This window comes from Puntigrus tetrazona, chromosome 12, assembly GCF_018831695.1.
Source record: "Puntigrus tetrazona isolate hp1 chromosome 12, ASM1883169v1, whole genome shotgun sequence".
NCBI lineage: Eukaryota > Metazoa > Chordata > Actinopteri > Cypriniformes > Cyprinidae > Puntigrus > Puntigrus tetrazona.
Genome location: NC_056710.1, coordinates 15,652,899 through 15,677,813, shown reverse-complemented (window position 1 = coordinate 15,677,813; position 24,915 = coordinate 15,652,899). Strand labels below are relative to the sequence as shown.

The window sequence follows — 24,915 nt, the reverse complement described above, 5'->3', positions numbered from 1 at the left end:
ATTTGATTTTCTGGAGGATTTCATTATAGTATAAGAGCATTGAGGAGATCCTTGACAACCAGACTATGTTGACCTGCAGTGAGAGTCACGGTCTGGCTGCCATTGTTAATAAAATTGTCTGCTATGGTTCGTTGAGTGATATCAATTTTGACGTTGACTAGTAATGCCATGAAATTAATCTGCCAAGTTTTTTTTTTTTTATTAAATTCTTTTTAAAGGAATGCTGTTTATGCCTATGAAATCTCTTATGCTTATTATAGTTTTATATATTAAAATTCAGTATGAAAATAACTAAAATAACTGTTTTTATATATTGTTATATACTGTTTTAATATATTCTAAAGTGTAATTTATTCATGTTAGGCAAAGCTGAACTAATATATTATTCAGAAAGAGTTGATTTGCTGCTTAAGAAACATTTATTATCTTAGTTTAAAGTAGCTGTGCTGCTTAATATTTTTGTAGAAAATCCCCAAAAAATCTTCAGGATTTAAAAAAAAAAATCTTGTAAAAAACGCTATAAATGTCTTCACTTTTAATACATTTAATGCATTATGGCTGAATAAATTTAATAACAATATTTTTGCATTTTTCTGCATTTTTAAATTAATTTAGGTCTTTTGTAACACTGTAATTGTCTTTACTTTTAATGAATTGAATGCATTATTGTTGAATAAAGGTATTTCTTACTTTAAAAATAATTTCAGACAATAGTGTGTGGATATCAAAAAGCTTTCTTTAGGTGTCACATATTTGCCTTTTCTTTTCAAATAAAATACCTGCGCATTAGTGTACAGTTCTTTTGCAGGTAGCTTTTTGCTTGCGCTTAAGCATTAATGACTATCCAGTGGCCATCTGTCAACAAGACACTGCTGACTCAGATATTAGTCATAAATAACATACCGGAACACATGCTGAAAATGTATTTCGAGTGCAGACCCCGATGTAACAGGCATCACACCTAAATGTGTTTTGTCTGTTCTCTTTCCCTTCTCGACTCCACAGGAACTTCTCCATTAGCATGACCCAACAGATGCAGAACCTGCAGCTGACGCAGAGTAAGAAGGGGGCGGGGCCCGCCTCCCCCAGCGCTGCTAAGCGTCTCTACCGAAACCTCTCTGAGAAGCTCAAGGGGAGCCACTCCTCCTTTGAAGATGCCTACTTTTTTGGCCGATCCGACCGTATCCGCAAAGTATCTGTGAGTAAAATAAACGGTTATCATTAATTCACAGTTTTTCTTGTAATAAAAAGCTGATATTAGTCGACATTTACATTTATATTCTGTAGAATCAGTTGATGTTAACATTCACTTGACCTTACACATGACATGTTTTAAGCTGGGATGACATTTCGGGTGCTCATGAGACCGCCAGCGCCTTTCCATGCTCTCAGAACTCCCTCAAATGTCACTGATTATATAGAGCTAGATCTAGCAATCATCTTGTTGACACAAGTGCCCGAATACAGCCTTCACCCTTGCTGCCAACGTATGCTTTCATACGTGGATTTAACTCACAATTAAAAAGGTGAAACTTAGATTAGATACATCAATTCGCATTTACATTTTTAAATAATTATTGCATTGGTTGATTGGGCTACTAGTACTTTCTGGTGCATTCCCTGGTTAGCGTGCATCTGTGATGGTAATTGTAAGGTTTTATAGGTCAAACCCATGAGTAATCATCCATGGGCAATCTGTGCTCTTTTTTTTATGTTGTTCGTGCTGATTGTTGATGACAATCTGTGAATGTGTTTTTTTTAAGTAATTGAGAGTATTTTCTCTGATCCTATGCAGCTTAGTTAACTTATCCAGTAACATCTATAAGGAAGCCATTAACAGCTTGACTTTTGCTGAGGATCATAAACATGTCTGTGCAGTTTACATTGGGTAAACAGATTGCATAAGACTGTTTACTTAACTAATGATGAACAGGGGAGAGTTTGAAATCTGTTTGAAAGCAGTCGATAATTAATCAATATAGAGTAGAATTTTATATATTTTCTATATATATTTTTACATGATTGTAATGATTAAAAAAATAAATATTTGCACTACTATTCCAGACTTCATTGTCATATTGGTGCCAGCATTATTTTGACTTGGTGCCTAAGAAAGATTTCTTATTATTATCAATATTATTATCAGTGATGCACTTCAGTGGAAATGAAAGTGTGATGTATTTGTTTTCATTCTTTGAGGAATAGAAAGTCTAAAAGAACAGCAATTAAAAAGTCTTACCTGTCATTTCTAATCAATTTAACGTGTCCTTGGTGAATAAAAGTAATTTATTTAATAATAAAATATTACTGATCACAAATTAGATTTAATATGTGACTGCGGACCACAAAACCTGTCATAAGCGTACATTTTTTAAAATTCAGATTACTACATGAATACATATGCTTGTTATTGATGTATTTTAATTAAGATAGAACAATATTTGAGATACAACTACTTAAAAATCTTTCATCTAAATATCGAGAAAATTGTCCAGATGAAGTCTTTAGCAATGCAGTTTGATATATTTACGGTAGGACATTTACAAAATGCCTTCACAGAACATGACCTTTACTTAATATCCTTATGATTTTTGACATGAACAAATCAATCATTTTGATCCATACAGTGTATTCTTGGCTATTGCTGTGAATATACCCTTGCGACTGATTTTGTGGTCCAAAGTCACATATATCATACAAATATAAAAATATGAACGTGCAACAGGTGAGAATTTTTTTGCCCATTCAGATTGCTAAGGAAATCTGCAGTGTAATATGCGTTAAAAGTGTCCGCTAAATGATACTCGTAGTATTATGAGTGCCGCTGCTCACCTTCAATTGTTTCTTCTCCTCACAGAACATTCAGAGCAGTGAGGCTCTGTTCGAGGCTGTTGAACAGCAGGACCTGGATGCCGTACAGATCCTGCTGTTCCAGTACACAGCTGATGAACTGGACCTCAACACCCCCAACAGTGAAGGCCTGACCCCTCTGGACATCTCCATCATGACCAACAACGTCCCCATAGCCAAACTGCTGCTCAAAGCAGGAGGAAAGGAGAGCCCTCACTGTGAGTATGCATATTTAACAGCGACAAGCTTTAAACAATCAATTCCCTCAGTGTGTTTAAAGGGTTTCTCGTGTCTAAAGTGTTTCCTTATTAAAGAGCCACTAAACCATCCTTGAAATTTACAATGTAATTTGACTGGAGTGAATCAATTAATTAATCTAGCTCTTTATGAAATCTTTATGATTTGGCATATGGTACTTTTCACCAAAATGCCATAGTATAGGGTTTTTTTTTCCTCAAGGTTTTCCTTTTTCCTTTTACATAGTTTATTGCTATATAAAATAGATTATATATGACAGTACTGTATACTAGTACTATTATAGAATAGTAGTGTATATATATATATATATATATATATATATATATATATATATATATAGACATGCACATATAGCATACACACACACACACACACACACACACACACACATATACATATATATATATATATATATATATATATATATATATATATATATATATATATATATATATATATGATCTACATTTATAAATGCTATAAAATTTAGTTCAGTTTATTAACATTAGAATATTTAATTTTCTCTCATAGTAATGCAAAACTAAAAACTTTTGCAGTAGCTATAATTTAATTGAGTTTTTTTTGGATGAAAGGTTACATTTTAAAAATGTGTTCGCGATGCTTAGGTTCTTATCACTTTTATCACCGATTACTTTTGTATGTTTGTTTTGTCTTGTGTTGTTTGTCTTCCTAAGCAATAGAAGTGATGTGGTTTCGCCATCAAAAGGTTTTTCTTGCGTCACACGCTCCTGTTTAGCTTTGGCAACCAAAAGCAGATGCTCTGTAATTGGACAAGCTGTTTAGAATGAAGCTGACGATAAACAGACGGAGCCGAAGTGAGTGTTTGGCACTTTGCTTTAGGGGCTCCTGTAATAATCGCCTCCAAGTAGGAATACCAGAATAAAGTTTTCCATGACAGCTGCCATAAGCACTCATAATTCTGCTTTAAACATGTAATGACATCTGTGGTGACCACTAATAAGTTAATGAATTACGTTCGTTATTTAATTATTTGGAAATAACATTGTGCAGTGTCACAGAATAAAACAAAGCATTTTGCATTTTACCAAACTATTTTTGTGACCACCTGAGTGGGCTCATCGGGTGTTAACGCATCAAGTGCAGATCTGTTAAAAATATCTGCACTCGTTGCCCTTGGATTAATCAATAGCATATTCAGGTCTTGAATCTTTGGCAACACTGGAACAGGTGTTTCTTACCTTGAAAGACGTGGAAAAAAAAAAAAGTCCTCCAGTCTCGAGCGCTCGGTGCAATCATGAAAAAGCCGAATGTTGTCTGAGACCAAACAGGGAGCACTGTACTGCAGCCGGAGCGGGGCCGGGGTGGGGTAGACAGCACACGGCATCCCTCAGAAAAATCTTAACAAGGTTTGTCGTTTAATGGTTTAACTTTTCCAATGATGCATGTAACGGGGGGCAATTATACTAAGTGATTTATTGTACCCAGGCTGCAGTTAAATTTCAAAACATTTCATCGTGGCACAATCCAATCCTTGTAAACAAACAGAAAATAAACATTGCCGTATTTTCCCCTCCTGGGCTTTCGGCATTATATTTATGTCAGGCCCGAAGTGCCAAATAAATCAATCAGCCAGACGCCTGACAGTTTGGAGGTCCGACCGAAGGCTGAAGTTAAAGCATGTTTATGGGCAGGACTGGGGCCCATAATACCTATATTTAGGGTCCCGACAATGCCAACTGTGTGTGACAGCGCAATATCGGCCGACTCGCCCATTAATTTATAGTTTGTACAATTAACCGCACGTAGTAGCCAGATGTCAATCTTCAGAGCGCAGGAAATTGCACCTCAGGACTGCTAATATGGCTGCCTTTTCCACTGCGCTGTGGACCCCCGTGTAAGACCTAGGCTAGGTTAGACCCTGTTTTTTTTCGAGTTGACAACACGCACTTTATCATCTCCCCCGGAGAGCTCTCGTCTCCCGGGGTTCGGGCTGGGCCAGTGAAAGAGGGTTTCTTCAGCCATGTATTTATTTGTTTATTTTGCTGTCATGGTCTATGACTAAGGCTCTGAAAGAAAATGCAGTAGTATTCACGGCCTATGAGGAGGACTGGTCAGGCGGTATTCATTTTACCATGACAAATCTATATGGCCAAACACAGTCCTGTGTGTTCCAGACGACCGTCGACTGCATTCATCCACACCTCTCCCCTTCACCCCACACGGCTGACTTCATCTGCCACTGTGCTGACACGAGTAGTGTGAGCTTGGAGAATTAATGGTAGTGTAATGCGCTTCCTGTCGTTTCAATCAGGACTTTTATTTTTGGTTTATGTGAGTTTGAGATGTATTCGATAAGTCTGATAATGTCTTTTTTCACTTGTTTTGACAAGTTGACGAATTTGCAAAAGCAAGGCAAAAACTATCATGCCCTGCCTAGACTGAAATCAAATTAGTGAAGAAACTGTTTTACTTAGACCTCAGATATTGCTTTTTGAAAATGGCAAATCGCATTGAAATTTTGAAGTAGAAGACTAAAATAGTATTCTCTAAAAATTCATTTTTACAGTGTACGTGTTAAAGATATTTGACTATATTATTTAATGTATTCAATATGTACATGATGTTTTTTTTAACTGCAGAAGGTTTCTGGAAGTAAAAATCCTGGTCATTATCTCCATAGAGAAATTGATTTTCAGCAGTAACACATAAACCCTTCAGGACAGAGGTACCGTGAGCTCAGAGGCTGTTAAATTATGATATATGCTTCTGTAGAAGCCACAAGTGTGAATTTAACTTAAAATAGCTGTGCTTTTGGTGAAGAACCACAAAGCTAGTTTATCTATTCTTCTTTGTATCTTGTCTGTGTTTGCTTTTCCTTTCTTTTAAATTCTGGTTGTTTTTCTATTGGTTGATTGGTTGTCTTGTTTTTGGTTACTGGTTTATGTTTACCTGTGTTGAATATTGTGTGTTTTCTAGGGTTACGTTGGCCTTCTTACTGAGTTTTTATGAGTGCATGTTCTGTGCAAACCATCTTCTGTTTATTTGGTTACGCTTTGTTTGATTTTTGTTGATTTACTTTTTTTTTTTAATGAGTTTAAAACTTAAAAGTCTTTGTTACACCACCCATATTACTAAAAAAGATAAACCAATTAAAAACCGCTGTTACTACATAAAAGCAAATAGCTGCTCCCTACTATCTCAAAATACATATATGTTTTGCAATAAAGTCAAAATATATTTTTTATATGACTTAAAGTCATTCATTACATATTGTACTGTAGTTTTTGTATTTCGTTTAGACAATCTCAATGCTTCATGGAATGAAGACTTAATTTCCTTATAAATTAAAGTATGTAATTGGTATCTGCTTTGAAATATTTTTTCTTCCAAACCAAGTTTATAATGTTGTATTCATCTCAGAGCTGGTTGGTTTGCTTCAAGGCCAATTAAACACTTTACTGAAAAAAATTTTTACTGCCCACAGCGGAAATGATTCGAAAAAAAATTCCAGTTCCAAGGCCACTGAAAAAATGGATGACCAGTGTTGTGCTCCAATGTACAAAACCTCAAATGTGTCATTCATTTTTGTTTTCGTAGCAGAGGTCACATAATACAGGTTTGAAGTAAGACATTGCGACTTTACACCTCACCTTAAGACTGAAATGCAAATATGCCGAAGCTACAAAAATCCTATTGATTAAAATCAATGAAAAGTCTCATTTCCAGACCTCTGTGTTGTGTTTCAGTTGTCAGTTTAGAGAGCAGAGATGCCCATCTCTCAACGCTGGTGCAGGAAGCCCAAAGGAGAGCCAGCGAGCTGTCCACCCAGGTGATGAGAGAAAGTCTCAGCCTGGAAACATCTGACAAGGAAAAACAGCTCAAAGCTTGGGAATGGAGATGCAAACTTTACAAGCGAATGCGCACGGGATTCGAGCATGCACGTAAGTCTGCTTCCGATGCCTAACCTTTCAGGGAGAAAGTTATTCATATGCTATGCTACAATACAATACAATACACATTAAACTAGCCTTATTTACTATCAGTCATTTATAATCTATCGGGATCTGTGCGGAAAGGTCATCTGGTCCTATATTGGCCCCACCTGTTTATTTTATCGGAGTGGGAAGACTCTGCAAACAAGCCACTGTGATGATTTTCCCCACAGATATTAATATCAGGTTGATTGGCCTGAAATGACTCTTGAGCTGTGAACACGCACAATAGTGTCCCTCTCACCCTCCTGTCATATTGATTACTCGTTATATCAGACGAGTTTCGTTGGCTTCTGTTTGTAAACAACCTCAAGTGAAGGCAGCCGTGATAAATCAGCAACTCTTTGCATAGACACTCTCAAGAATAAGATTGCCGAGAAATGCTCAGAGGTATCTGTGAAAAGGGTTTCAGGAAACACAAGGGCACCATTAGCTGGACTGTGTGCTTCAGGCTATAAGTATAAAATGATGGAACTGCATAAAACGTGCATGTACATATAAAGAGACATAAAAAGGACAGCATTCAGCCAAGCAAACTACAGCTGGATTTACTATTTGCATTTTTAAATGTGACCATGGAGCACACAACCAGTCATAAGGGTAATTTTTTTTTAACTTTTTTTTTTAGGTATTACATCATCTAAAAGCTGAATAATTTTGATTTATTAGGATAGGACAATATTTGACTTTTAAAGTAGTCTAAATGAGGTTCTTAACAATGCATATTACTAATCAAAAAATAAATTCTGATATGTTTACATTAGGATTACAAAATATCTTATTACCTTAATGAATTTTGGCATAAAAGAAAACGCAACATTTTTACCCATGCAATGTATTTTGGGCTTTTGCTACAAATATAACTGTGCTGCTTCTAAAACATTCATCATTTATTAATCTTTAAACTAGAAAAAAATTATTCAATGGCGTTAGAAATAAAGTGCATTAACTTTTTTTTTTTTTTTTTTTTTTTTTTTTTTACCTTTTAACATATTTAGATACCATTACTGGAAAACATCCCAAAAATACAAGCAGATGTTTCAAGTAAATATTAAACCAAAATAGAGCAAAGTTGCTCACATACAGATGAAATGTTTTTAAATGGTTATTACACTATTGTGAATAATGTAGCAATATATAAGCAATATATAACACGCAGTTTACACAGTCACTTCCAAAACAAGCATTTCAGTGAATTTGCATGTCCAACCTAAATCCGATGTGAAATCTGCATTTAAAAATTGTTTATTTAAAATGGATTTTTATTAGAATGAGTGGATTTCACCTCAAAAAGTTGACTGAGCCCTGGTAAATGTGACCGCACCTTCAGAAAATACATTTTGCAGTGTTTTCCACTGCTGTTGGATTCTCCTTAGGCATACAGCGGCTTCATTTAAACTGACAGCAGGTCAACAGAGAAGTAATAAACGGATATTACATTCCACCTGTGAAGGACAATAGGATGTCTATTTAAAGGTGTAAGCAATTTCAGACTTTATTTTTATTAATTGTGAAAATATATGGTTGGTCAAGCCACTTTTTTATTAAACACTTCATCCTCTCTTCCATTAGTCTGCCCCAAAAATATAATGTTGACAAATCGGGCTGGTTGAGATGTTCAGGCAGAGCAAAAAGTTTTGATGTTGGTATACTGTTAATACTTAAGGGAAATCAACCTGAAAATGGACGAATTATGTCTTTGCGTATTAAGTTGTTTGTAGTAATTGTATTATCATCAAAAGCACAATGCAAGCAAGCTATAACATGTATACTGTATGTGACCTTTGAACTGGCTCTTTCAGGACCACCGGAGGCTCCGTTAATGGTGCGTCTGAGTGTGACCGGCAGCACGTCTCTCACTGTTAGCTTTCAGGAACCTGCCAGCATGAATTCGGCCGTAGTGACCAAATACAAAGGTCAGTGCAGCCTTAATGCGCTTTGTCTGTATTACAAATGCATATACCAGACCTTTTTTTGTGTAGTTTTTACTTATTAAATTTTACCATGCAAAATACAGAAAAATATATCATTTTTACACCAACATATTAATTGAATTTAATTGAGAATTAAGTAACTTAATTAAATTGATTAATTACAGTATCATTGTTACAGTATTAGCATCTGTTTTTTAACGGATGAGGCATTTGTTCATATTGTTCATCATTTAATATTCTACATTACTTAACTAACAATTAGTTTGAAAGGGGTGGAATAGATATGTTTTTTTACTTTTATTATCAGTTACAAATATTTTCAACTGATGAAAAACAAGCAAACAAACCTTTTTACTTAAAGTCATATCTAGGCATCTGAATATTATGGAGATTTGCAGATGAGATCTTTTATTCATATTATTTGTCCACTCACTTATCACATAAGATAATGTAAATCATCTTTTGTAATATACTTATATAGATATTCAAGCTATGATGTTGTTTTAGCTGTAATTTGATGTTATACTGGTCCAGTTTCTTTCTGCTCTATTTAGTTTCTTCAGAGTACTCATTTATTGATGTTCTCAGCTTTTAACTCTATTTAATGTGCGATGACGTCTGTTGCAGTGGAATGGAGCTGTTTGAAGGACTTCTCTTTATTAGCCGGAGAGATGATCCTCGAGAATCTGCAGTCCCTGAAATGCACAATAGCAGGTCTTACCACGGTAAGATAGATTTACTGCACAGTCTTTGCTGTGAACCAGAGAAAGATGCTTCGAATCACATAGTCACGAACAGAGAGAAATCCTTTTTCAAAATGTAGTCTCTTGTTTACCGACACAAAGATTATTATTATGTTCATTCACTGTACAGAAAAAAACTTCTCTGAAGCTTTTTGCAAGGTAAAAAGTAAATAATAAATACATTTTAGTAAATAATGCCCGTAATTTTATCCTTTAAATGCATACTTCAGGTCTTTAGTAACCCTTGACTTCATTCGCTAGCCTCTCTCTTTTTCATTTTTGAACTTTTTAGTATTTCTCAATCTATTCATTATTATAAACAATATAACATGGAATAACAATTTAAAGTAAAATGTTTTCAGATTAATTTAGAAACATGAGGTTTATAGTAGTGTCTTTTTTTCTCAATAACGGTTACACATGGCCTCACGCAACTTTCGTCTGGCATAAAAAAAAAAAAAACATCAGGTTCCGTCTTTTGTGTTTTCTCACATGTAACAAACATTTTGATACGACAGATGAATAATATGAAAAAACACTTATGAAGAGTTCTGATACAGTGCGCAATGACCTTATATTTTCCGTGCACAATAATTAAATATCTGATAACTCCTTTATTCTTTAGGTGGCACTGTTTGATAGACGATGATTTGATGTTTCACTCATAATTACCACGGTCATTAAACTGGCTTGAATGATTTTACTAAAGAGCAATTAATGTATACAATGAAATATAAATTTTACTGTCATTTGATGGTGAATGTAGGGAATATGCTGCCAGCAATCAAAATAATTTTGAAGTCTTTGAAAATTATAGAGAATATGGTTGATATTGCGAATATGAGCCAGATACTGAACGTATTGGGAATGATGGCAGTGATGGAAAAATCATCTGCTCGAAATCGAATCTTCCAAGTTTCAAAATGTAACGAAATATGCTTTGTCATTCTTTTGTAAACATTATTAAAATATCAAGAGAGTTTTGCTATTGCAGCTAATCCATCCATGTTGAATATATAGGTCCGGGTTGCTAAAGACCCAAATATGTAAAAATGATTGACGAAACATTCATGCATGTAAGGGTTAAATGTAAATGGTAATAAATGAGGAACTACATTACTTTATTATTTATATAAACGTGTTTCTATTTATATAAAACATACATTATTTTAGATAAATATGTGTAATTATTTTAAAAAACTAAATACTAAAACTGTTAAATAAGAGCCTTGAAGTACAGTTGTGGATCATAGAATCTCATTTTGCATAGTTCTGCACTTTTCTGTGCCTTTTTATAGTGTATATAGTATAGTATCGTTGAGCAAGTCTGCAGTAAATTATTATGTGAACTGCACTGAAATGCTTGTTTGTTGTGTAGTAAGTGATTTCTGAGATATTTTTCTGTTTTTAACAGGGTAGACAATACTACGTTCAAGTCTCCGCCTACAATATGAAAGGCTGGGGTCCGGCACAACCCTCTCAACCTCCCTCTGCTGTTCCTCCAGTAAGTTCTGCAAAGCAGCCACAGTTTCCCAAGCCCCGCATCAAAGGATAATTTATAAAACGCACACTACAGCTCCAAACATCATAATTCTCGAACCTTTAAACATTGCGTCAGCATAGCTTTTTTCTTCTAATTCAAATGTCAGGTCTGTAAAAGGAGAAAAATTGTATTGATTGTAGCCAACATCCTTGGATGTAGGACCGCGCTATTATTTAACCATCACGACATCTACTCACCCAGCCGCATTTATACTCTCTGGATCTGGCCTTGAGGTTCATTTTTCAAATAAACGCTGCAAAGAAAAACCAACTGTCACAGGGTGACAAGTTTTGCGTCAGGAACCAAGAATTATAAAACTGCATGTATGCAATGCAAGCACGGAGAATTGTTGAAATGACTATTTATAATAAAATAGATTTGAAATGTAATTTAATTTGACATCTAGAACACGTCACAAAACTCAGTTCAGTGTAACATCTCTGTCTTTTAGACTGGAAGGACTGCGATGGGAGAGAGAGCCGGAGGAGAGGTCACATTGAGGCTATGGAGAGGCTTTTACAGCAGGTTCGAGCCACACACCAGCACTACTGCTGTGGAGGTACACACTCAGAGTCATTCGCATACACATACACAACCAACTCTAAGTGCAAGCACACTATCTGTACACAAAACTGGGATCAAGAAATTATGAGATGTAACAAGACAAATGCTGTTCAGACTTTCTATTTATCCAACAATCCGAATTAGAAAATATGGTTTCCATAAAAATATTTTTTTAACATTGATAAAACAAAAGGTTAGCAACAATTCAAGAACATACCAGAAAGCTTTCTGAAGGATCCTTCTGACTCTGAAGACTGGGGCAATGGTCACTCAAAATTCAGCTTTTCCATCACAGGAAGGAATTAAAAAATATATTAAAATAGAACACAGTTATTTAAACTGTAATAGTATTTCGCTATTTGTACTTTTTGTAAGCACAAGAGATTTTAAAAATAAAAAAAAACTATTGCCTTGGTGTGCATCAAACATATTTCAGTTTTATGAGCTTGGATTGATTAAACAATCGTACTGAGAATGGTCAGCATCCCCATTTGTCTTAAAGCACCATGCTTATGATTTCTGATGTCAAACTGGTCCACCTACCTTCCTTCAGAGCATAATAAATCGCCAAAGTAGCGTAGGTGTATGTAATCATGTTTTGAAAGTTTCTGTAATATCTCTGCTCTCCCATGAGCCTGAAAACCTATTACACTGTAAATGGTTCCAAATATTGGGAATCTCAACCACGCTGCATTGTCATCAGTGGAGCGGGGACAAATTTTAGACCAGATTAATTCTAAGAGATTAAGTGATTCTACACAGTCAGTCATGAACCAAACCTTCTCCATGGTACTTTTACCAAGTATATATATACTTGTATGTGTATATATATATATATGTGTGTGTGTGTGTGTGTGTGTGTGTAACAAAGTTAGACAGAGATTGCTTGATTTTGAATATATATGCATATGTATCTATCTAAAAGTAGACTGAATATCCTCTGAATCACAGCAGGAAGTTCCATTGTGAAATTCTCCAGATGACTTCATCCTCATCATCTCTGTTTTTTTGCTCAGCTGGTGCTCTTTTATTTGCTTTCTTTATTGTGTTCGGTCTTTCCCTCGTCTGTGTCTCATAATGCTCTCACTTTTCTCATCTCTCTCTACCCATCTCTCTCTACTTCCACCCATCTGCCCACTCACCAGAAATTCCTCCCTCCCATCATCCTCTCGTCTTCTAAGTCCGCACTTCTTCCACTAGATTAACTTTGTATTAAAGTGACGAAATGAAGCATGGTCGAAGTGTTTTGACTCAAGTACGGCCATCCAGAGCAGTATGAATACACTCTCACAGCATTCCTGCTGCCTGCCCTCCTACGCTCTTCACGCGAGTAGCCAGGCACGGGAGGGGGACGTGTAAATAAATAATGTTTTAATACATTTATCCATTTTAGATTTTAACATCTATGTGTCAAACATGTCATCCGTATAGTGCAGCACTGTAAATCACAGGCCTCAAGCACAGACACCTTTAAAACGAGGCAGGCTGGACGTAGCGTGAAGCGTAGACAGTCTGCTTTGGCCTCAAGCCCACTCTCTAACCCAGAGGCCGGCCGCCGAGGTATAGAAGAACGCTGTTCCTGGTGCTGACAGTACAGCGCTGCTCACAAACAGCAACTTCATTAGCCAGCTATGTAGCCGGCCGCAAGCAGGGGTGAGCAAAAACGGCATCACTCATCTGTTTAGAAGTCAACACTAATGATGTCAGAGCGATGGCTGCCAGCGTCGCAAATTAATTTTTTGAATTGATTCTATGAGAAAACACTGTATGGGAGTTTTTATCGATGTGGAAAGCTGGAAAACAGTAGAAAACTATGCAAAAATAACACATCTGTCTTTCTCTGTTTTGATTTAGAGAGAATAAAAAAATTACGTTTTCTGTTTCTGTAAAACATCATACCACATAAATTTATAAAAATAAAAATATAATGTATGATCAGACCATAATTTTTTTATAATAAATAAAAATAAATAAATATTTTTAATATATAAATATTTTTAAAACCCGCATAAATGCAACTTTTAAAAACTCTGTTGAATAATATTAATGGTAAATATGTGCAGAGTTTTTGTCTTGTGTAGTTCTGGTGTAGATAATAAAACTTGTTTGCATGGATTTATTGAATAGTAAAAAAAGTCTAAAAATACCAAAATAAATAAATAAATAATGTAATACATTTTTAGTTTTTCGTACCATACATACTGTCAAATATTTGTATTTTATTTAAAAAAAAAAATCTGATATAATGTAATGTGTTTTATAATTTTGTGTGTGTGTGTGTATACAGTACACACATGCACATACACACACACCACACACAGTATATAATCTTTGAAAAAGTCTTTGTCTTATTCAGGTTTGCTTCTACATATATACTGTTCATTCATATACATATATATACTTTATAATGTTCAGTGCTTTGATACAACCTGTGTTGTTAAAAGCGCTATATAAATAAAAATTATTGATTGATTGATTGATAGTGTACAATGTCACACGTTTTAAATGTAAGCTAGTATTGTGTGAAATGCAAAAATAACAGAATTAGCAAACTAGAATAAATATCTTAAGAATTTAATCTTGTTTTAATCTAAGAAATTTTGAGAAATTTACTGAAACAAGATAAAATAAATACTGATTATGAAATTTATTTGCAATATGTGTGCATTATATGTCACTATAATCCTGCATGTTGGCAGAGTCCAAGTATGTAGCCAAGTTATTTTTGGAGCGACAGTGTTCGAAAATAAATCTGCAAAAATTAATCAGCATCGGTACAATGACACCACTATAAAAACCGCTGTGAAAAAAATGCAGCTCGTTTAAGCAGAGGTTATCTTAATTTATGATGTGTATATGTGGAGTTGAGAGGTTGCTCTCAAGCCGAGGGGTGTGTGTGTTTGTGTGTGTGTGTCGTGCACACAGCTCCCAGTGTTCCTGCATGAGACACAGCAACACCCACACGCACAACGCGATCGCTCACACGCACACCTCCGCGCTCTCCGCCGCGGCTATGTAAGCGCTTTCAGTCAGCGAAGGCCTGGAAAGTCTGGCCACGATCGTTATGGATGATCTCGCTTGCTCTCGTATGTTGAAAAGGGTCCGTTGACCCCCGCTAAATTAGTTAGAAAATGAAGAATGCTACCAGAGCTCGTTCACTCACCTCATTTCATGGTTGCACTCACTGTGCGGTAGACAGATGGATTGCCAAGTCATTAATCAAAGGCGATCCGTTTTTTTTTTTTTTCCTTTTGCTTTCATAAATGAAAAGGCATTTCTTTATTTATTTAGTGTGACAGTTTGGCGGCACGGGAGGCCAATGCACTCATGTCTTATAATCTGCTTGTCAAAGCCAGTTAACCTTCTGAGGGAGAAATAAATACAAATTCTGCACTCAGCTTATCAACACGTGCAATGGCTCTATTTGTGCAGACTACTGCTGAACTTAAAAAAAAAACATTAAAAATGTTAAAACGGATTTAATGCGTTTCCAAAGTGGATAATTACGTTCTCACTTCTACTTGTTGTGATATAAAAATTGCAGTTGACATCCCAACCTTAAAATCTGGTTGCGATATTCCAGTGTATGTAATCAAACTTGACTTTTATTTTCAGTAGGGACCTAATTGTCTTGAGATTCCAGTAAGATTCGGTGTTGCGGTTTTGAAGTTACGTTATGCCGATATCTAGCCAAGCAGGAAACAATCACTGTGCGCATTTAATCACGTACTGTTAACAGTCGCCACTGTAGGGTCAAAGGGGCCAAGGGTTAATCTTCTTAAGGGACTTTTAAGACGCATTATTCCTTGAGGGGTTTGATAGTGGAAAATCTGCCTTCCTACCTCCCTTTCAAGCCCCTCCGGTGGAGACACGGAGACTAGGGTTAGCGTGATTGCTCTCACGGTGACTCGCTCGCTCTGACGGCCACTTTCACGCTGTAAACAGCTTCTCAGCCAAATGGATTGTTCCGTCTGCCCTGCTGTTTACACGGGGGGCAATTACGTGACGCTTAATTTCATGAAAACAGGGACGTCTGAAGATTGGCATCGCTGAAATGTGGGCTGATATGGCTGCGCTTGAAGCGGGAGATACGCAGCTGAAATGTTCCAGATAACCGGTTTGTCGGTGGCCTGACTCCCCCAAAACCCCTCTCTTACACCTGAGGCTCTTTCACTCTGTCTGTCTTCAAAGTTCCACACGTTTATTCCTTCATTCACCATGCTGTTTGGACCGTTTTGCTCTTTACAACGATGTTTTTGTGTCTTGAAGAGTGTTTTCAAGCAATTCAAATGTTAATCTCCAGAGGAGGACCAAAGCTACATGTTAATCCTTGGGTTCTCTGAACAACTAGTCAATCTTAAAGGGTTAGTTAACTCTAAAATGAAAGTTGTGTTATTAATTACTCACCATCATGTTGGCGAGCATGTTACAGGTTGGGAGTTATTCATGACAGAATTTTCATTTTGAGGTGAACTAACCCTTTAAGGAAACCAAAATTAATCCCAAGTATGATTAAGACCAACTAAAGTATGATTTTTCCACTCTAGGTCTCTCACACTATCTTCACTCTCCCACATGAGTTTATATATTTTATTGTTTTCAGCTCTTTGTTCATCTTGACTCCATTTCTTGCCTCTTTTTTTTCCCCCCAGACACATCAAAGTTGCAGAATCCAAGTCGTAAACAGTCAGTGTCCCGAAGCCTGAAACACCTTTTTCATTCCTCTACTAAATTTGTCAAGAGTCTCAAAAGGTGGTATGAGCCTATTACAAAAATAGATGGCACTTTCCACAGACAGATTAATTGGTTTCACATTAGTTTTATTAAAGCATTAGAAGCATATTATTGTATTGTTGTACATTTAGAAGTGCATGAAAGTAGTTTCAATGCATGTAATGTTTTTATCAGCCTTAAAATGGTAATTTGGCCTTTTCCACCTTTTTTTTTTTGATCTTTTCAACTGAATACAGCAATTAGAATCAAACAACAATCATGATTTTTAAAGAATCTTTCGAATTAATGGTTAAAGGCCAGATTTACTAACAGCTTGCACCAACTCAAACTGTCTTTTGGTGTTAAAATAGTACGGTTTAGTACGGATTTACTAAAGAATTAGCGCTGAAAAGGCGTGAGCACAGTTTTTTGCCCCTGTTCTTATTAAATATGCATTTGTAAGAGATTCCTTTTCAGAAGCAAAATTTATGGGAAATTTTATTACTCACGTTTGCGTTCATGAAATGATTGATATTTGCACCTTTATTTAACGGCATAAAAGCATGTTTTAAAGCAGGTGTTGCTATTGTGCTGCTATTGGTAGGTTGTATATTATGGAAATATTATGGAAAAGTGTTCTTAATGTGTGGCATGCAAATAAATCATGCACAGAATTTCCCCTCCCAGTGTTTTTTTAATGTAGTTGCACTCCTACTCTAATTTACACTTTTGAGTAAATCTGGCCTAAATAACTACATTTTGCCTCTATAATGCCTTTATTGATAATTGTCATTCATTTATAATTAATTGTGATTTTAAATTCTTAGTAAAAACTTTTGACTTTTGTCTATTATTTATTTATTATTTATTATTTATTGTATAATTATAATTTTTTTGTAATTGCTAGAAAATGTCAAACTTTTTAATAAACTTTTTCTAATGAATAGAAAATAAAACCATTACAACGTATTATTACAATTCACCATAATATTGCTTTATTTTACTGTTCACTTTTAAGTTTTGGTATTTCTGCTAATGAATATATGTAAAATATAAATGTAATATTTCCTTTTTTATATCAACTTTCAAAAACTCTATCACTAAATATTTGCTGAAGTACAACAAAAGAGCCCTTTTAGGAATCTCAGAGCCTGTTTTGTACTCTATTCTTGGAAAGTGCCAAGCCTTATAGAATTAACATTATAGCTGAATATGCTGAATTCACCTTTTTCTGAATAGGTTCTCTTGGCTGTTTTTTTTTTCAGGGGAGTTTATATAGCATCAGTATTTTACCATAAGGACAGTCTGCTAGTGACTAATGAGGATCAGATCCCCATAGTGGAGGTGGACGACTCATACAGCAGCTCCCTCATGCAGGACTTTCTGTGGTTCACCAAGGTATGCAAAAACATACAGTCAACCGCGACATTAAGCAGCGGAGAGGTCAGCGCGGAGATACTGCACTAAAGTAACATGCGTTTTGTTAACGCTGAACTGAAACATACATTTTCAATGTTTTCCTTACACATCTCTTTGACAAGCGTCAATATTTTTGTTGGTTTCTTCTAAATGCAGCCTGCGGTCAGCTTAGCGTCCTAAATATATTCTGTCAAAGTGAACAGTCACCACACTTTTGACGTTAGACCGCGCGTTTGTAATTAGCCCATCATTACAAGGCTAAAGTGGTGTGATGCAAGAAGCAGAGAGAGTCTTTGCAGAATATAGCTCTTTGTTTGATGGCCAAATACTTCTAGATTTTATGGTGAGATTGGAGGTAAAGTTATACTCACGGAACGAGTCTTGCAGCATTTTAAGCGCTCATGTCTGAATCCAAATGTTTATTTTACAACATGTCTCCTAATGTGCAACTAAAAAAATGAAAGTTCATCAAGGTAGATTTTGATGTTGGCTTGATAAACCTTGTGTCCGTGTTTAAATAGTTTGAAGGTTAAACAGTCACATAAACAGGCAGGCACAGATGGTTTCGCCTCCAAGAATAATGTGCTTTTCCATCTAAAGAACCTTATAGCAGGGATGTTGCCTCACTGAAGATAAAGCACTCTGGCATTCATGCTCGGACTTTGAATGATGTCGAGGAATTAGGTAAATAGCTTCCTCCAACTTCACAAGTGTGCTTGTGTGTTTATTTTGCAGCTGTCCTGTATGTGGGAAGACGTCCGGTGGCTGAGACAGAGCCTGGCAGTCTCCACCTCTTCCTCTTCTACTCTGCAGTCCAGACAGAAGATGCTGGCGGCAGACTAACTGCAGGTTTGCCAGCCCGCGATGAGCCTTGCTAACAATTTATCACTATAATGGGATTTGATCTCAGTACAAATTGAAATTGAGTGGGATAATCTCTTCTGTGGGATTCTGAGAGGAGTGTGTGCCTGTGTTTGCGTTTGAGCATATTTCATATTGCATAACAATTATTTCGGCCAGCATGCACTACTCAACTGGTTTTTAGTAAAATAATGCAACTGAATTAAAATAGTATTCATTTTTACTTCTGTCCAATACTTATACAATAAAATTCTTATCTATGTAATTATAATATTATAATATAATTTTATTTGTTTTATTTTTTTATTTTGAGATAATTACACAACATTAGTCCAGTCCAACATTCTAGAAATACTTTGCGATTTGTATTTCTTTTGTCATAAATAAAAATCCCAATGATATATTAAAGAAGGCCATATACTATATTATATATTATCGTTCCATGGTGGTGTTAATGTCACAGCTGAAATAAAATATGTAAACTGGGACCACAAAATCTGTGTACATTTTTTCAAAATTTTCAAGATTTAATAAATAAGCTTTCTGTTGATATATGGTTAGGATAGAACGATAGGTCGCAAAAAAAAAATCTAAATACTGTCAAAATTGCCTTTTAAAGTTGTCCAAATTAAGTTCTTAACAATGCATATTACTAAAAAAATTTAGTTTTTATATATTTATGTTCAAAAATTTACAAAATATCTTAATGAAACATGTTATTTACTTAATATCCTAATGATTTTTACCATAAAAGAAAAATCTAATTTTGACGTTTAACATCTAATTTTGACCCATACTACGTATTTTTGGCTATTGCTAAAAATATACCCTAGGGCCTTAAAGGCTGGTTTCGTGGTCCAGAGTTGCATATAAAAAAGATAACAATTGTTTTATAATGGATATTTGACAAGCAGTGGGTTAAAATATTTTCTATTTCTCCAAATAGAATCTTTTGGGCACTCACAATTTGGGCCGAGTCCACTATGAGCCCATTAAGGATCGTCATGGGAATGTGCTGCTTGTGACTGTGAGGGAGATGGATAGCCTCTATTCCTTTTTCAATGGGAAATGGATGCAGGTATCCAAATTGCAGAGTCAGAGAAAGTCTCTGTCCACTCCTGAGGAACCATATGCCCTGGACATCCTCCTCATAACCATACAGGTAATTATAGCTGTGTCCTGACTCAAATGTCAACTTTTGCACCATTAGTCTACAGACATTAATGATACCTCAAATAGTAAACCGTAAATTTTTATATTCAGAAAAAGAATGCAATTTAAACTGTCATTTTGATTGTAGGACATTCTGGCCTATCAGAGACGAAGTCAGCACCGGCTGTCCTCAGGGCTTTATCTTGGTTACTTGAAGCTCAGCAGCTCTGTGGACCAGATCAAAGTTCTGGTTCCTCAACGTATGCCCAACATGCTCTGCCACACCAAGATACGAGACAACTGGAATGTGTCAAGGTTAGCATTGTTCTGAATTCTGAATGTGTCTCACAATTTGGAATTATTTTTTTGAATTCTGAGAAAAGAAGTCAAACTTACTGTACCTTTTATTTTGTGGTGGAAAAAAGAACTGAACTGCGAGATGTACCTTTTTAGTTACCTTTTTTACCTAAACTTCCATAGCTAGTCCTACAAACTTGAAGAAAACTGACCTGGGATGTTTAAATGAAAATGCTAATAATGTAAAAAGTAATACAACAAAGAGAATTTGTTGGGCCTGCTTTAGGCAAAATGTAATATTCTGAATATATAAAACTAATTAAACAAGCACACGAGTGAGAATGTGTTCTCCGCATACTTTTTTCCTCGAATCGTCCTGCATTTTTCAGTTCACAAAGCAGTTCTCAGAAGCCCTTTTTTCATGTCGAAACCTATTGAAGAAAAAAGACCCTGGCAATAAAAGCAATGGACAAAAAGACAATTAAAGCTTGTATTCAAAGCCTGTAATAAAAGCACAGGATTATATCTGTGTTTCTGTAATTTTTTAAATTAATAAATATATCACTTTTAACAAAGCATCCGCAAAGGCATGACTCTTCAGGTAAACTTTCATGCAATCTAATGAATATTATTGATATGGACGTTCAGTTTTAAACCTTTTATAATGCAGAAGCAAATTAATATTTCTTACTGGTGAAGCGAATACGAGCTTTCCAGAGTGAGTGTACCTGAGCAGATTGAAATATGCCTGAACTCTGTGTCGGGCTCCCCCTCACCACAGGCTTACATAGTTTCTTGACACCACCATTTTTTACAGTCAAAACAAAACTGCTATTTGTTTTTGTTCGGTAAAGGAGCTATTTATTTATTTTCATCTCGGGTCATGGTGTTGACCTTGGTAGGTAGCTAGAGACAGGAGAGTATTATCCTGCAGCTCTGTGTGGTAGTAAAACTAAATTTACTACGGGGCCGGACTGTGGAAGTCAGTGGGAGGTTCACACAGGATGATGCCCACTCACGGCTCGAGGAAAACCTCTGGAGCAAAGAAATTCTCTTTTTTTTTTCCACCAACCTACCCCCTAGACTCTAGCCTTGAGGGTGTCCTTGAGCCTAAGACCAAATTACTATATTTTGCCCTGTCATCTTAACCACATACTGTGAGCTGATTCTTTTCATCCTATTAGTTTTTATGAAATTTATAGTTAAATTAACTTTAAATCATTTTACCTCACTGTAAAAATCTGGTTTTCTCTATAATTTGCCAACATGATTTATGAATATTTTTACTAATTCTCTCTGCAATAATTTACAAATACTTAAGGGTTGTCACTTTTAAACTAGTACTTTTCTTAGTGCAGCATGTTCTTATTAAAAGGAAAAGTTTTTGAGTGGTTGGTCACAAGCGTCACACCAGACCTTACTCTCAAAATCAGACCTAACATGCCATTCCACTTGCCTTTGGAAACCACTCTGTCTCGAGGGCTCTTCTGGAAAGAGTAATATAGAGCTGTGTGTATGTTGACTAAACGCTGTCTCTTCCCACCCAGGGATGAGTGGGAATGGCTTCAGTCACTGTCTGGCCCTGTGGAGGTGGGAAACAGCAGATCAGGCTACAGACTGCCTCCTCTTCTCTGAGCTCCAGACGGCCATTAAGGGTCTGCTGCACCAGATCAATCTACCTCTCCACCAGGTACTGCAAGTCTGGTAACTTGGTGCAAAGTGCCACATTCATCAAAAGTATATATATATATATATATATATATATATATATATATATATATATATATATATATATATATATATATAAAAATTACAAGTTATTTGAAAAGAGAGATTTAAGTTTAAAGCTTAAAAATAGTAGCGAGAATTGTTTGAGGTGTATATGGATGGATAGGTAAATGGAAGGATGGATGGATAGGCAAGGACATATGGATTGACAAAGGGGATGGATGGATGGATACCTAAACAGATTGATGGATGGATGGATAGATAGACAAACACATAGATAGAGGAGATGGATGAACGATAAACAGAATGATGGATAGATGGGTAGGCAGATGATAGGCACATTTTGACTGATAGAGGAGATGGATGGTTGGATAGATGTATAAACGGATGGATGGATGTATAGGCAAATGACAGACAAAGACAGATGTAAAGATAGAGGGGATGGATGAATGGATGGTTAGAAAAAGGGGACAGGTGAATGGATGGATAGATAAATGGATGGATGGATGAAATTCACAATATTCTAATCTGTCATTGAAGTAAAACAATTGAAAGTGGGGGGAAAATCTCATTATGAAATAAATGCTTTCTCTAGTTCATATTGGCTACAATGATTGCCACCTAATTATTACAACGTCCTTTCTCAAGATAAAAACTCTGAGTTTTACACCTAATAAGAGACCTTCAGAATACCAGCCCCATGTGCTTCTTCTCTTTAGTTCACTCATTTTCAGCTCAGAGGACTGAGAGAGCCATGGCAAAAGCTTCATTTTGTGCTCAGTGATCAATTTTTCTGTTGATTTTGATGTTTGTTTTGGATTATTGTCCCAATGGAAGATCCAAACACTGCCCATTATAAGATTTCTAACAGAGTCAGTTACTTATGGATTTTTTTATCTGTTGGTATAGAATCCATGATGTGTCTAAACATAAAAAGGTCCAGCATAAATATTGGTCCACAACATCAGAAATACAGCAGTATATTTCAATGCATACATGGGGTACTTATTATCCCTGTGTTCTTAAGTATTTACTGCTAAAAAGCTCATTTTTGTAGTTTTATCTGACTAGAAGCCAGTGCCATTTGAAGTTCCAGTCGTGTCTAATAACTGAATATGCTGGAGTTTGTTTTGGATGAGCGAGAAAAATTTTCTTGAAAGCCTCCCAAACAATATGTGGTGATGTAGGTGTAGTTTGACAATTTTTTAAGGTTTTCTGACCCCAGAATTAGGATAACTATTTTCTGTAATTCTCCAGTTGTGATCCTTGGTGAGTCTTTAATCAATCAAATTCTCCTTCTCACCGCGCAGTAGAACGATATATCCTTTTCCAGGCAGGGATTTTCATAACATGTTATGTTAATTGGACCCTCTTTATTATTGCCCTGAATACGAATGTGTATCATTGTGGATCAAATTTGGATTTACATTGCTTTAGCTTTTGTTTTACTTCCACTTTCTATTTTGTAAAGTTTCAACAGTTTTGTTCTGCACTTCAGAACTCTATATTGTTTGGTTTTACTCTTTGTGATGCATGATTAAAGAATTTTGGCCTTCTGGTTTGGATAAAAACATTTATTTCATCATGAGAATTTCTTCCCATTTTCAGTTGTTTTACTTCAATGATTGGTTAGATTTTTATGATTTTTTTTTTTTTTTACAAAATATCAAAAGGATAAACTACGCAGATTTATTTTCACAGATACCATTCCTCATATTAGGCACCACATCAGAGTGCCGATATTAGTGGAAGTCACTATAGAGGGGATGGATGGATCCATAAACAGATTGATGGATGGATTGGTGAATGAATGAATGGATAGGAAGATGGATAGACAAAGACCTATGAATAGATAGATGGGATGGATGGATGGATAATAAGATGGATGGCAGATAGGTAGACAAAGACAAATGGTTAGATAAAGGGGATAAATGAGTGGATGTTAGATGGAGTGGACAGAAGAATGGATGGATAGATGGGTAGATAGATAGGTTGTGCTATACTATACTATAGATACTTCAGTTAAATTGTTTTTACCATAGTTTTGTAAGAGTCTGAGACCAAGTCTGTTTTAGGAATTTATGCTCGCTACTTAGTTACGGCATAACATTGTTACCCTTCGACCCCCGTGGGTTAAAGTCCGTGTGTGTGTCTCTGTGTGTCCCGCACAGGCCAAGCACTTCCGTCTCTACACACACGAGGTGCTGGAGCTGGGTCACAATGTGTCCTTTCTTCTGCTGCTGCCCGCCTCAGACGACGTTTGCTCTGCCCCGGGACAGACCAACCCCTACACACCACACTCGGGGTTCCTCAACCTCCCTCTTCAAATGTTTGAGCTCGGTACACTGGCTTCTGTTTCAACCCCTACAATATTAGCTCAGTTGGCCTTATAAAAATCCACAGATTCCTCCCCCCTCTGCCCCCAGTCACACTCCCTTAGGACCTCTAGTAAATCAAGCAGACACACACACATGCAGACACCAGCGGGGGCGGCGGTGCGCACCACAGCTAGCCAAACAGCCACCCACCCCCCTCGCTGGGCCCAGACTGTGTAAAATAAGGAAAGGTTAAACAAGTAATCAATATTGTAATTCAATAAAATGTGTTTTAAAGAACGGCAGATCATTTTCATTCAAATAGCAAGGTTTGTTTTCAGTGCGCTTGTATGCTTAGCAGCGGTGCCAGTTAGAACACTTAGTAGCTTATTCAGCTGCTGTTGTGGGGAGAGTTTCAAACAACTTTTTAAACATTACACTGTGAGGTAGTTTCAACCCAAACACCATACACTTGTAAACCACCCACAGATTTCCATTACAAAAACGTCTTTTAAAAAGATTTGTCAGTGTTTTTTCGGACGTTAATGATAACCTTTGTAGGGT

The 24,915-nt window shown here is 36.1% G+C and overlaps 1 protein-coding gene across 1 annotated transcript in view; it reads left to right on the top strand.

Annotated features, from left to right (window-relative positions):
* Positions 1-24,915, top strand: part of LOC122355843 (ankyrin repeat and fibronectin type-III domain-containing protein 1-like) — a 61,845-nt gene that overhangs the window by 29,549 nt on the left and 7,381 nt on the right. The window contains 15 exon segments of the mRNA XM_043254414.1: positions 1,006-1,198; positions 2,858-3,068; positions 6,837-7,031; positions 8,885-8,998; positions 9,644-9,741; positions 11,174-11,267; positions 11,754-11,861; positions 16,519-16,618; positions 17,845-17,977; positions 18,734-18,847; positions 19,806-20,021; positions 20,160-20,326; positions 21,856-21,901; positions 21,903-21,998; positions 24,208-24,376. Of these exon segments, the coding sequence (XP_043110349.1) occupies positions 1,022-1,198; positions 2,858-3,068; positions 6,837-7,031; positions 8,885-8,998; positions 9,644-9,741; positions 11,174-11,267; positions 11,754-11,861; positions 16,519-16,618; positions 17,845-17,977; positions 18,734-18,847; positions 19,806-20,021; positions 20,160-20,326; positions 21,856-21,901; positions 21,903-21,998; positions 24,208-24,376 (2,038 nt within the window). The 5' untranslated portion in view covers positions 1,006-1,021.